Genomic DNA, 11,936 nt, shown 5'->3' with positions numbered 1-11,936 from the left:
TGTCATTTGGGGTCATCTCAGATCGACTGGATTTCAGCAATTACTCAACACAGGTGCCACCTCCTCCAGCCAAGCCCAGGAGATCAACCTCCTCAGCAGCTGCAAGAGCGGGATGTTCATGTGCCTGCTGCCATCTCCCCAAAGCCATTATCCCACTCCTGCTGACAAGATGGGCAAGATGAGCATCTACCTCACAAGATCTGCTGCCGCAAGAAGAGCGTGTCCCAAAGGATGTCCTCAGCCTTCTCAGAGGGGACGTCAGATCCTCTCCAGGGATGGTCCCAGCCCTTCCCAACCCGGACTGGGCACCAGCTCCAACTCTTCCCTGGAAAACAAACAACAAATTCATGAACAGAGATTACAAACCAAAAGTGGAAACAAGAAAAAAAGGTAAAATGTTAACCTTCTGTCAGGGTTCTGAAGAAGGCCCAAGCCCTCCAGGCTAAAGAAAAACCCCACCTCCTCCAGCTCAGGAAAACCCAGGCCTTCTCCCTGCCCTGCTGCACTGGCCCAAAGAAAGGCTCCTAAGCCAAGGCAGCCCAAGCCTTTCCTGGCCTGCAGCCCAAAGCAGCTGGTGTTCTGCAGCCCCGCCTTTGCTCCCCCCACGGGGGTTTGTTTTTGGCAGGCTGGCTGCCCCTGCCCCAGCCCCCGCCCAGCAAAGGGGCAGTGGCAGAGGCTGGTGGCAGAGCCGGGCTCCCATTTCACACCCAGCCCAGAGCACCCGCCCGCCCTCCTGCCAAGAAGCAGCTTGGCAGCCGGTTGAAGAATTCCTCAGGTTCCCCGCCAGCAAAGGGGGAACCTTCGGTGCCCAGCCAGGCTGTGCAGTGCCCGTGTCCGGGAGCACCCCCTGGGTGTGGACTCATCTGCAAACGGCGTGTGGAGCACGGCTTGGAGGAAGGGGCCAGAATCAAAGTCCATCCTCTTCAGCTCGCCGGCGTCCAGGTCAACTGAGAGCTTGTCATCCTTGACGTCGTCCTCGATGTCTCCAGCAGCAGGCCCACCCGGCACAGCTTCTCCAGAGGCCCCTTCTCCTTCCCTGGGGGCCAGACCAGGCTGTCAGCGTTCTGCCGAGGGCCCAGCTGTCTGTGAAGCGGGACGAGCAAAACTAGGTTGGATGGTGGCCACCAGCACTTGGGAGACCGGGTCTGCAGCCCAGCTCCAGCACAAAGAGGGGCGTGTTCCCGTGGGATGACCCCCCCCCCCAGTACTACAGTCATGACCAAAAAAGTCTGGTTTTCTTTGCTTCTTATTGCCAAGAGATGTGTGGAGGTGTTACTTGCCAGGCCCCTGGATCAAAGGGAGCACGTGGATCTCTCCCGTCTTCTAGGGCAGGGGAATGCCCTGCACCCAAGGATGGCACAAAAGGTCTTCCAATGCTGGCCTGTCCGAGGGGCGGATGGACAAACACCACCTGATAAGGTCCTGGCAGCCTGGGGGGAAAATGGCCGGTCAGTTGGAGAAGGATCCTGTCCCCTCTGTCCCACTGTCCACGTGCCCAGGCTGTGCTGGCTGTGCTCAGAGCTGTGCCCAAACTTCTCCATCGATTCTCCCTTTTGGAGGAGAGCAGGATGGCAGGACACAGGCCACCTCCTCCAGCCACCCATGGGACACAAACAGCTTCAAGAGCGGCGTCCTCGTGAGCCCGCTGCCCTCTCCCAACACCGTTATTCCCCCCGTGCCACAAAGATTGGTATCCACCTGGAGAGACCCGTGCTGGGAACGGGAGCTGGTCCCAGATGGCGTTGGTGCCTTTGCGGAAAGGGTGCTTCCCGCAGACCATCTGGTAGAGCAGGATGCCCAGGGACCAGATGGTCGCCTCCTCGCCGTGGTAGCGCTTGAGGTAGATCCACTCTGGCGGGCTGTATGACAGTGTTCCTACGGAATACAGACGCAGTTCATCAGGTGGATGCTGCCTGCTCCCAGAGCCTCACCCCAGCATCCCTGGCAATGTGGGGCCTGCCCCAGTGGCACACGCTGTGACCCACTGCCTTCTCGCCGGCTCCTGACTCTTGGTTACAAACTCTGGGTTGGAGAAGAAGCCGCTGGTGTCCAAGAGGGCAGCGGAAGCCCTGGCAAGGTCCAACCATTACATGCAAGGGAAAAACCCACCCAGAGGTGGGAAAAAGCCGTGCCTTCTCCCCGCCCCACTGCACTGCTCCCAACAATTCATCATAAGCCAAGGCAAACAAGGCGAGCGGAGCAGCCCAAGCCCTTCCTCGCCTGCACACCAAGCCAGCTGGTGCACAGTTCTGACCCCCTTCTCTGCTACCCTCATGGGGGTTTTGGTCAGGCTGGCTCCCCCCTGCCCCAGACCCAACCCGGGACAGGGTGGGTGGCACAGGCTGTCGGCAAGGCCGTGGCCTGTCTCACAATAACCCCCAGCCCCATCCAAAAGCAACTTGGCTGAAGAACTAATCCTGTTCCCCCTCAGGCAAAGGGGCAATCTCCACTGCCACACCCGGGCATGGTCATGCGATGCCCGGCACCAGGAGCATCCCCCGGCTGTGGGCTCACCTGCAAACTGGGTGTAGACCGTGTCCTTAAGGTAGGTGCCACATCCAAAGTCAAGGAGCTTGGCCTCGCCGGTGGCCAGGTGGAGGAGGATGTTCTGGGGCTTGATGTCCCGGTGCAGGACGCCGCAGCTGGTGCAGTGCCGCACGGCCTGCAGCACCTGGCGGAACAGCCCCCACGCCATCTCCTCCGGCAGGAACCCCCACGCCCTCAGTAAGCGAGAGAGGTCCTGAGACGGCTCCGGATGCTCCATGACCAACAGGAACCCGTTGGGGAGCTCGAACCACTCCAGCAGCTGGATGACCCCAGGGAAGCCATTGGACACCTTGTCCAGCAGCACGCTCTCCAGGGGGGCCCGGGTGCCGTCAGGCTGCGGGGGGACCACGGGGTCGTCAGTGGGGCTGATGCCGTGCCTGTCTGCCTGCTCCCCCTCGGCCAGCCCTGGATGCTCCCCGTCCCCCACCGAGCCCACGGCCACTCTCCCTCCAGGTGTCCCGGCGGCTTCCACCCTGCCGGGCCTCGGCTCGTCCCCGCCCGTCCCGCCCCGCTTTCTGCCGCTGGCCCCGCTCGCTCACCAGCTCGCCCCAGCGCCGGATGCCATCCCGGGACACGGCTTTGATGGCCACCTGCAAGCCAAGGGGAAGGGCGGGTTGAGCTCGCCGCCCGTCCCGCCCTCCTCCTCCTCCTCCTCCTCCTCCTCCTCCTCCTCCTCCGCCTCCTGCACTCACCGGGGCTCCGTCCGCCAGGCAGGTCCCCGCGTAGACGCGGCCGAAGCCGCCGCTGCCCAGCAGCGAATGCAGCCGGTAGCGCTCGTGCAGCGGCTCCTTGGCCTTCGGTGCGGGCGAGACGTGGCCGTCAGCGTTGGGGCCGGGGCCCGGCACGGCCCCCGAGCGCCCCTCAAGCGGCCCGGCCCGGGCTTCCCCAGCCGCAGCGGGCAGCGGCGGCTCGCTGCCGGCGGCCGGGCTGGCGAGCGGCGGAGCTCTGGCCGGGGAAGCCGCCGAGGAGGCGGCAGCGGCCGCGGCGCCCGCGGCCCCCGCCGGCCCCGGCAGGTGCCGGGCTCGAGCCAGGCGGAGCCAAGGGGCGGCGAGGCCGAGCCCGTCCCACAGCCAGCCCCACAGGAGCGCCCAGCAGCGCCACAGCCGGCGCGCCGGGAGCCGGGCGAGGGCGAGACCGCGCCGGGCCGCCCAGGGCCGGGGACGGGGCGGCCCCGCCCGGCACAGGGGAACGGCCGGGGCCATGGCCCGGGCCGGCAAGGGGAGGAGGACACCGGCAATGGGACAGGGACACCGGCACAGGGACACCGGCAATGGGACAGGGACCGCGGGAACGGGACACTGGGACAGGGACACCGGCACAGGGAGACCGGCAAAGGGACACTGGGACAGCGGGACACCGGGAGAGGGAGAGGAGGACGAAGAGCTCGAGCAAGGAGAGCACGAACAAGAGTCAGAGCGAGAGCGCGTCGCTACAGTCGCTGCTGCTGCCGCTGCTGCTGCCGAAGCGCAGGGGCCGTTGGTCCGTTGGTCCGTTGGTCCATTCCCCGTTGGCCCCCGCGAGCCCCGGGGGCAGCCCCGGCCGCTCCGCTCCCAAGCAGCCCCGGCCGCAGTCACGGAGCTCCCCTTCCTCCCGCCCCCACGCCAAGACCACGGGCTTTTGGAGCTGCTTCACTTTAGTTCAACTTCTTGGCTGCCAAGTTTGCAACTTCCCGCCGCTGCTCGGACCCCATCCCGCCCGCTCGGCCCGCGCTGCTGTCGCTTCCTCCCAGACCAGCCGGGCTCTGCACTTGCCCCTCAAGTTTCGCAAGGGCTTTGCTCAGTGAGGAGCCCCGGCACGTCCGGCCAGCGCCAGGCAGAGCCAGCCCCGGGGGAGGGCAGAGCAGGAGGATCGGCAGGGGAAATGCAGCCCTTTGGGGTCAGCGCTGCTCCCCGACCACCCCAGGGCTGGTCCTGTTTTCCTGCCTGCTTCGAGGGAAAATCGGCGGCTGCAGAGAGGATTAAGCAGAAGAGAATTAGAAGACTATTCTTGCTGCCGTTTGGATGCCAGTCCCTCCTAATAAATGCAGGCTTAATTTGGAATGGACACGATGCAGCAGCTTTTTCAGCACCCAATATTTAACAGCTGCCTTTCAGGGGACAATGGGAAAAAGGGGGGAGAACGGGAGAAAAGGGGGGCTGGGACCTCCAAAGTGACCGAGGAGGGGGCTGAGACTGTGAAACCGAGCAGGGCAGGGGGAAGAAACACCCCCAAACCGAGCTGGGGGGGAGCTGGGGACGGTGGGGATGATGGGAAAGGGGTGGGAGAGGGGAGAAAAGGGGTGTTGGACAGTGAGCAGGGGGACAGAGGGCAGGGGGTTCCCACATGGGTCTCCCCTGTCCCCCATCACTTGAGCCCTGGAGCAGTTCCCTGGGGCTCTGGGAGGGGGCAGATCCGCCCTGGGAATGTCCACTGCTTCTGCAACCCTTTGTGTGCTTGCTCTGGTGACGATTGTGCACAGGTGCCCAACCCCCCTGTCCATCCCTGGGGGGCTGATGGGGGGACTCCTCCACCCAGTAACTGGTGCTGCAGCAGCTGTGGGGCAGAGGGGGGTGGGAAAGGGGGTCCGGGGTGGCCCCCTGAGCTCCCAACCTGCTGGGGGGGCTGAGGGCTGCTGGGGGGGCACCCCCTGACCTGTGTCCCTGCACACCCAGGGCTGTTCCAGGTCCTGGGAAAAGCCGAGTGAACGGCCCCGACCGGGAGAGGTTCCTGCCCGGGTACATCTCCAACTGGGAGCAACTCAGGCACTTCAGCAAAGATTTGGGTACCTGGGGGGGACACCCCGTGTGGGGAGACCCAGGCCAGGCACTGGAACAGCCAAGGGGAGTTCCTGGAGAACAGACAGGATCAGGGGGACATGAACTGCTGGCACAACTACGAGAATGTGGCCCCGTTTGGCCAGCCTGGGAACCCCCATTTTTGGGGCAATCTCCCCAAATCCTCCCAAATATTCCCCTGAATCCCCAAATGCCTTCAAATCCCAGTAAAATGGTGGGGCTTTAGATGTCTTTGTTGAATGTCTTTGTTTTAAATTCAACAAATCAGCTCTTCCCACTGAATTTCCCAGGTCAGTTTGTGACCCCATGGATGTTTCTCCCACTGTGTTCACCCAGGTGCCTGTGGGGAACAAGGAGGATGTGGAGACCACCAGCCAGGTGTCTTCCCAATGTGGGAAGACATCACTTCTCCGATGGGTGATGGAGTTGGAGCAGCAGACAAAGCTCTTCCCACAGTCGAGGCACCTTTAGGGCTTCCCTTACTGGTGGGTCCATTGGTGTGAGGTCAAGGCAGAGCTCTGGCTGAAGCTCTTCCCACACTCGTCACACTTGTAGGGCCTCTCCCCACTGTGGATCTGCCGGTGGCTGACGAGGTGGGAGTTCTGGATGAAGCCCTTCCCACAGTGGGTGCAGAGGAAGGGCCTCTCCTCCGTGTGTGTCCGCTCATGCAGGAGGAGATTCCCGCTGGTCTGAAACCTCTTCTTGCATTCCAAGCACTTGTAGGGCCGTTCTCCAGTGTGGATACGCTGGTGGCAGATCAGGTTGGAGTTGCAGATGAAGCTCTTCCCACATTCCCCACACATGTAGGGCTGTTCCTCAGTGTGGGTGCACTGGTGGCAGATCAGGTGGGAGCTCTTGCTGAAGCTCTTCCAACAGTCCAAGCACTTGAAGGGCTTTTTCCTAGTGTGAGGCTGCTCATGGACATCCAGGTCAGGGCTCTGGCTCAAGCTCTCGTCGCCTTCCCGGCACAGGGTGGGTCTTTCCTCCTCAGAGCACCCTGGGCTGCCTTTGGAGACCCTCCTCCTGGGGTACCTTCGTGGCTTTCCCTCCCCGCTGCCTTTCTGTGCCGTGAAGCCCTTCCAAACGGCCTCTCCCACCAGGCTCTGCCGGGGGGATTTGTCCTCCGGGCTCTCCGTCCTCAGCTCGGGGCCTGGGGCAGGAGGGAAGAAGGACAGGGAGGGGATTTGCCTCCGGCCCAGAGGGAAGGCCAAGGACATCCCCCCAACTCCGGCCCCGGCAGGACGGCGGCAGCAGCGGGGTTGTCCTGCAGCCGGGGGCGATGCTCAGCTGGGAGATACAGGACAAGACAGGGCAAAGGGGCACTGACTTCCTCCTCACCTGCCTGGGGGTCCTGGGGCATCTTCCTCTTCCTGGCAGCCTCCTCCTCCATCTGGCCAAGCTTTGGGAAGGAACTATTCTATGTAAACTCATTCCCTTCTGCCCAGAGTAACTAAAACTAATACACATATATCAGACTTACAGGCTCATGCCATAGAGTTTAGAGACAGACTTCCCAAAGGGATGAATTTTTCCTGGTTTAGGAGGGAAAACAAGGTGTGGGTGCATTGGGTTGGTGGTCCCTCTGTTACGACCCGCCCCAGGAAAAGAGGGGGGGGGTAACCCAGGTTTTATCAATAATTCCTTTGGGGTGGGTTAAAGCAAAACGACACTAAATAATCGGTGTCTGAAAACATATATTGACAAGATTTATTTTAACAATTTTGTATCAATAGGGATGTTAACATTTTGGGTGCTGTCATAACCTTTTGGGGGAGGAGGAAAAAAAATGCATGGGGGAGAGAAAGACAGGGTAAGAGTAAGGGAGAGCAAGAGAAAAAAAAGGTGAGAGTGGTATAATCACTGCCCACTGGATCCAGCGACGTCTTGATCCGCAGGCGGTGGGGGGAGAAGAAGAAGAATAACCCTGCCAAAACCCCGAAGTCACCAGCCAGTATCTATATCCTTTGCAGCTCCCCCAAGGTGGGGAGTTGTTTTCATAGGGTGGTGTCTCCCTTTTTGGCGCGGAGTTCGTGGTCTCTTCCCGCCTTTTCTTTTCGGGGCTTGACATCTTCTGCACTGGAGGAGGGGGGATGGGCCCAGTTGCCCATCAGAAAGTCAAAAGCCTGCAGAAGTCTCTTAGAATGCATAAATCATTAACTGTTCCAGTCTCTGACACCCTCCTGCCCAGCTCCATCTCTAGAAGTCACCTGGAATCACCAGGAATCACCTCCAAAACACCAAGATCCAGCCCAAAACAACCCTCTCAGCAGAGGAGGAGTTCCCTCTCGCTGGTCTATCCACTTTGGGGTTCTGGGGTCCCTCCTGTGTGGGCTGCTGGAGGTCTCACATGTATTGGGGAACCCCCTCTCCAGGGTTCCCGCCCTCTCTGGGCTGCCGGAGATCCCGGGAATCCCAGGGGTCCTTCCTTTATGGGCTCCTCACTTTGCCATTCTGGGGATCCCCCTTCTCTGGGCTGCTGGGGGTCCCGGGGGTCCCGGGGGCTCCCCTCTCCGGGGTCCCTTTTAGGGTGGTCGGGGGGTTTCGGGGTCCCAGGGTCCCTTCTCCCCTGACTCTCGCCTTCGGGGTGCTGGCGATCCCAAGGTGTCCAGCCCTCTCTCCAGGCTGCCGGGGGTCCCGGCTCCCCCCACAGCCCTCGCTGCTCCTCCCTCCTCTCCAGACTGCCGGGAGTTCCCCCTCTCCGGGCCCCCGTTTCAGATTCCAACCCCCGCCTGTCCCAGGGGGCCCCAAAGCCGGTGTGTTTGTCCCGTGTCCCCCCCACTCCCCGCCGGTATCCGGCGACCGCCACGTGGCTCCGGGGACCCAACATCCCCCTACTCATCGTCGGGGCTGTGCCGGGAACCCACCCCGGGAGCCCCAAAAAACACCTCCCGGGGATCCCCAATATCCCCCCAAGGGGCATTTGCGACTCAGCTTTGGGGTCCTGCAAGATCCAAAATCCCTCCGCCCCCCCAAAACAAATCCCAGAGTGCCTCAAGATATTTGGGGCGAGCTCCCCTTCTCCGGTCACCTGCGGGATGCGGGGGGCGATGCTCCCGGGACGCGGGCGGTGCATCCACGTGCGTTCTTTCTCCTCCTTCTCCTCCTCCCCCTCTCCCTCCTCCTCTCCCTCCTTCTCTTTCTCCTCCCCTCCTATTCCCACTCCTCCTATTCCCGTTGGAGCTGGGGCAGGTCGGGATGGGGCAGCGCTGGGCTCTTGGCCGCTCCCGCCCGCACTCGGCCCCCGCCGCAGCCGCCACGGCCGGGACGGCGCGGGGGGGCCCGGCCTGGGCACCCCCCACCTCCCCTTTGCCCAAATTCCCGTCCCGGGGGGCGCTGGGGCCGAGGGGGGACCCTGGGGGGGTCCGGGGGGAGCGCTGGGCGCTGCGGGTCTGGCTGGCAACTGATGAGTCATCAGCGCTGCGCGCTCGGATTGGCTGAGCACTGCTTTGGGGGTGGGGCTGCAGGAAAGGGGGTTCTTTGCAGGGGAAGACATTTGGAGCTGGGAGGACTCCAAAGCTGAGCCGCAAATGCCCCTTGTGGGGATCGTGGGGGGTCCGCGGGAGGTGATTTGGTTTTGGGGGTGTCCCGGTGGCGGTTCCCGGCAGAGCCCCGGCGGTGGGCGGGGGGATGCGGGGTCCCCCCCCGCGGTGGGGGTTGGTCTTGTTGGAAATGATCCAACTTGCCTCAAATTGTAGTCAGTGGCAGCAGTTGACCGGGTTTCTTTTCACGGGCTCTTGTCGCTTTGATCTTTAAAGCACCCAAACTTGGAGTTTCTCTGCACTGGCTCTGATGAGCTTCCATAAACAAAGCCCGAGGGAGCTGAAGATTGGACATCTGGGATCTTAAATTCCTGGTCCTTCAAGGACATGTTGGAGGAACCAGAAGGTCCAGAGGGGATTAACAAAGACATTGCAGTCTGAGAGTTGGAGACTCTGTGTCTGAGGAGGAGTGCTAAGAGGACCAAAGAAAGTGGACCAAATTAGCCAGTTAAGGATAGAATACTGATTAGAGTCTTAATTAATGAAGATAATTCCTTAGTTCATTAATTGGGGTAAATTAGAAGCAATGAACATTAATTTGTTTGTTTGTTCAAATGTATAAATGTGTGAAAAGTCTGGAAAGGGACAGGCGTGGCTGGAACGATTGGCTCCCTGTCTCTGGGAGCCAGAACAAAGCAGTGCCTGGCTCACCAACACTTCCCAGGGGCGTTGGAGGGTTTCATTTCTTCCCAACGCTTTTCAGGGACAATTCTTGGTGAGCCAGGTGGGACAATGCTGTCGACCCTCCAGGGATTCCGGGACCCTGAGGACTCCAGCGAGCAGTGAAAATATTCTTCTGGGAGATCTCAGTCCCTGGATCTGGTGAGTTCAAAGCAAGATCCCTGGAATTTTATTAAGGCATTGCTGAGCATAGAAAAGGTATACCTAAGCATCCTAGAAATGGAGCTCTAGAACAGAATAGAATAGAATTGGGTTGTGAAAGTGATGATAGAACTGTAAAAGAAGGAGTGTGATATTTGGCTTATGAGAAGAAATCACTACTGACTGAGTGAAAGAAATCCAGGGGGTGGGTTGCCCCAGGTGTGGTTCAGGGGGTGGGTTCCAGGCCCCAGGTGTGGTTCAGGGGGTGGGTTCCAGGCCCCCAGGGGGTGGGTTCCTGTCCCCAGGTGTGGTTCAGGGGGTGGGTTCCAGGCCCCAGGTGTGGTTCAGGGGGTGGGTTCCAGGCCCCAGGTGTGGGTCAGGGGGTGGGTTCCAGGCCCCAGGTGTGGTTCAGGGGGTGGGTTCCAGGCCCCAGGTGTGGTTCAGGGGGTGGGTTCCAGGCCCCAGGTGTGGGTCAGGGAGTGGGTTCCAGGCCCCAGGTGTGGGTCAGGGGGTGGGTTCCAGGCCCCAGGTGTGGGTCAGGGGGTGGGTTCCAGGCCCCTCGTGTGCTTTGCCCACAGATCAGTCACACACAGAGCTCTTGCCCATAGAGCTGCTTTGGGGAGGGCTTTGCTCAGGTAACTGTGTTTGTCAAAGCCAATGGTCAGTGCTGGAGAAAGTGAAGTGTTTGGGGAGTGTGTGTTACTGGGAGTGTGTGTTATAGTATTAGAATCCTGTCTGACTCGGGGACGCCCATAATAGATATAAAAAAGAAAAAATTCACTTGTTGTAGAGTGTTAAATGCAGTAGTTTGTTCCTGTGTGCATTTTAAAGCATTTGGTGCACATGAAATATTTGAAGGAAGGTCAATTGCCACAGCAGCTGTTAAGCTGGGACTGTGTGTTCAGAGCATTCTTTAGTGTCAGCTTTAGTGTTTGCAGGGGTCGGATTTGTGTTAATTGTGCCGATCTTCAATTAGTGATTAGTGAATTAGAGATTCAGTTTGTGGATTATAATACGGTTTTTCAGTTGCTGTTGTTTTGTCAGAGAAAAGAGAAGTGAACTGAAATCTCTAGATTTGTTCTTTGAACTGAGCAATAGTCAGGGTTTGGGAAGGTGTGGTTTGATGCCAGGGAGCAGCGGCAGCTGGGGAGGTTCCTCCAGCTGCAGGGGAAGGAGGCAGAAATGGTCCCAGTGAGAGAGGAGCAGAAGAAAGGATTTGGGTTTGGAAAGCTTTGGAGGGTTTAGTGTGAGAGCAGGCATTTGGAATGCGTGGCAGGGCTGGCCTGGAAGGGGAGGGCCCAGAGGTGTCATCCCAGCTGAACCTCTGCTCCATGGACACTGGGGAGGGAGAACATGGATTTCTTGGGAGATCCTGGAGTGGTGTGTTGGGTTTGAAATAAGAGTAAAGGACAATTTAGTCAGAAACAATTCCTGTTGTTGGTGGCACAGGGCAAAAGGAAAATGGGCCTTTCTTTCAACCATTAAAATTTGGAATTGGTAAATGGGTGTTGGCCGTTCAATTTCTTTATGTGCCTGATTGTGCTGTACCATTCCTAGGCAAGAGATGTATTTAGTGAGTTAAATGACATTTGAAAAAGGAAAAATCCAAGTTTGTGGGTGCAGCTGCTCTGTCATTCCTGGGTTTTGGTGTCACTGTGTCACTCAGGGATCCTGAGGAGGGTGAAGCCCTTCTGTGCAGGACATGGAGATGGTCCCTGGCCTGTCCAAATGCATTAAATGCTGCTGCTGAAGGAGCCCCCCCAGTGATTTTATCTGCATTGACCCCCTGGAGCCCACGGGCACCTGCTCCTGCCTGGACAGTAACCAGGAGTTTCCTTGGACTGGTGTCCCCCAGGAAGGACGTTTTCCCCCCTGTTTCTGAGGCTTTTAATAGTCTTTGATCAATAAATATTTCTCCATGGGATTTCTCCTTGTGGTGTCTTCTTGAAGCCTGAAGCAAGCAGAGGAGGGGATGCCAAAGATCTGCCCTCCCCTCTCCATTGTCACTCTGCACCCCCCAGGCCCTTCCTCTGCAGTGTCCTGTCTCCCTGGACATCCCCCCTGGAACTTGTGCCCTTCCCTGCTGGCACGGGTGGGCACACCCCCCATCCCAGTCATGTTCCCAAGCACTGCCAGGGCCACCTGGGTGACCAGCAGGACATGAGTGGGGGTGGCTTGTGAGAGAGTCCCCAAAGGCTCCCTGTCCCCAGAGAGCAGAGCCACGGGGACCAGGGCAGGTCCCCCAGCAGGTCCC

The 11,936-nt window shown here is 59.6% G+C and overlaps 1 protein-coding gene and 1 long non-coding RNA gene across 2 annotated transcripts; one reads left to right on the top strand and one right to left on the bottom strand.

Moving 5' to 3' along the window:
• Positions 1-772: 772 nt before the first annotated feature.
• On the bottom strand, positions 773-3,986 carry LOC113998276 (serine/threonine-protein kinase pim-1-like). The gene is made up of 6 exons (XM_039390003.1): positions 3,240-3,986; positions 3,087-3,137; positions 2,515-2,881; positions 1,699-1,875; positions 1,281-1,430; positions 773-1,083 (listed from the first exon to the last, which is right to left on the bottom strand). The coding sequence occupies exons 1-5, from the start codon at positions 3,747-3,749 to the stop codon at positions 1,324-1,326; spliced, it is 1,212 nt and encodes a 403-aa protein (XP_039245937.1). The 5' UTR covers positions 3,750-3,986; the 3' UTR covers positions 773-1,083; positions 1,281-1,323.
• A 4,920-nt stretch (positions 3,987-8,906) lies between these two features.
• Positions 8,907-11,606, top strand: LOC120324988. Its single transcript, XR_005566737.1, has 2 exons — positions 8,907-9,682; positions 11,349-11,606. It is a non-coding gene; the product is annotated as an uncharacterized LOC120324988 (long non-coding RNA).
• The last annotated feature ends 330 nt before the right edge of the window (positions 11,607-11,936 follow it).

The sequence above is a fragment of the Pipra filicauda genome, unplaced genomic scaffold, assembly GCF_003945595.2.
Source record: "Pipra filicauda isolate LSUMZ 115617 unplaced genomic scaffold, ASM394559v2 scaffold791_size87163_pilon, whole genome shotgun sequence".
NCBI lineage: Eukaryota > Metazoa > Chordata > Aves > Passeriformes > Pipridae > Pipra > Pipra filicauda.
The sequence above is the reverse complement of the archived record's forward strand: the minus strand, read 5'-3'. Positions and strand labels throughout refer to the sequence as shown.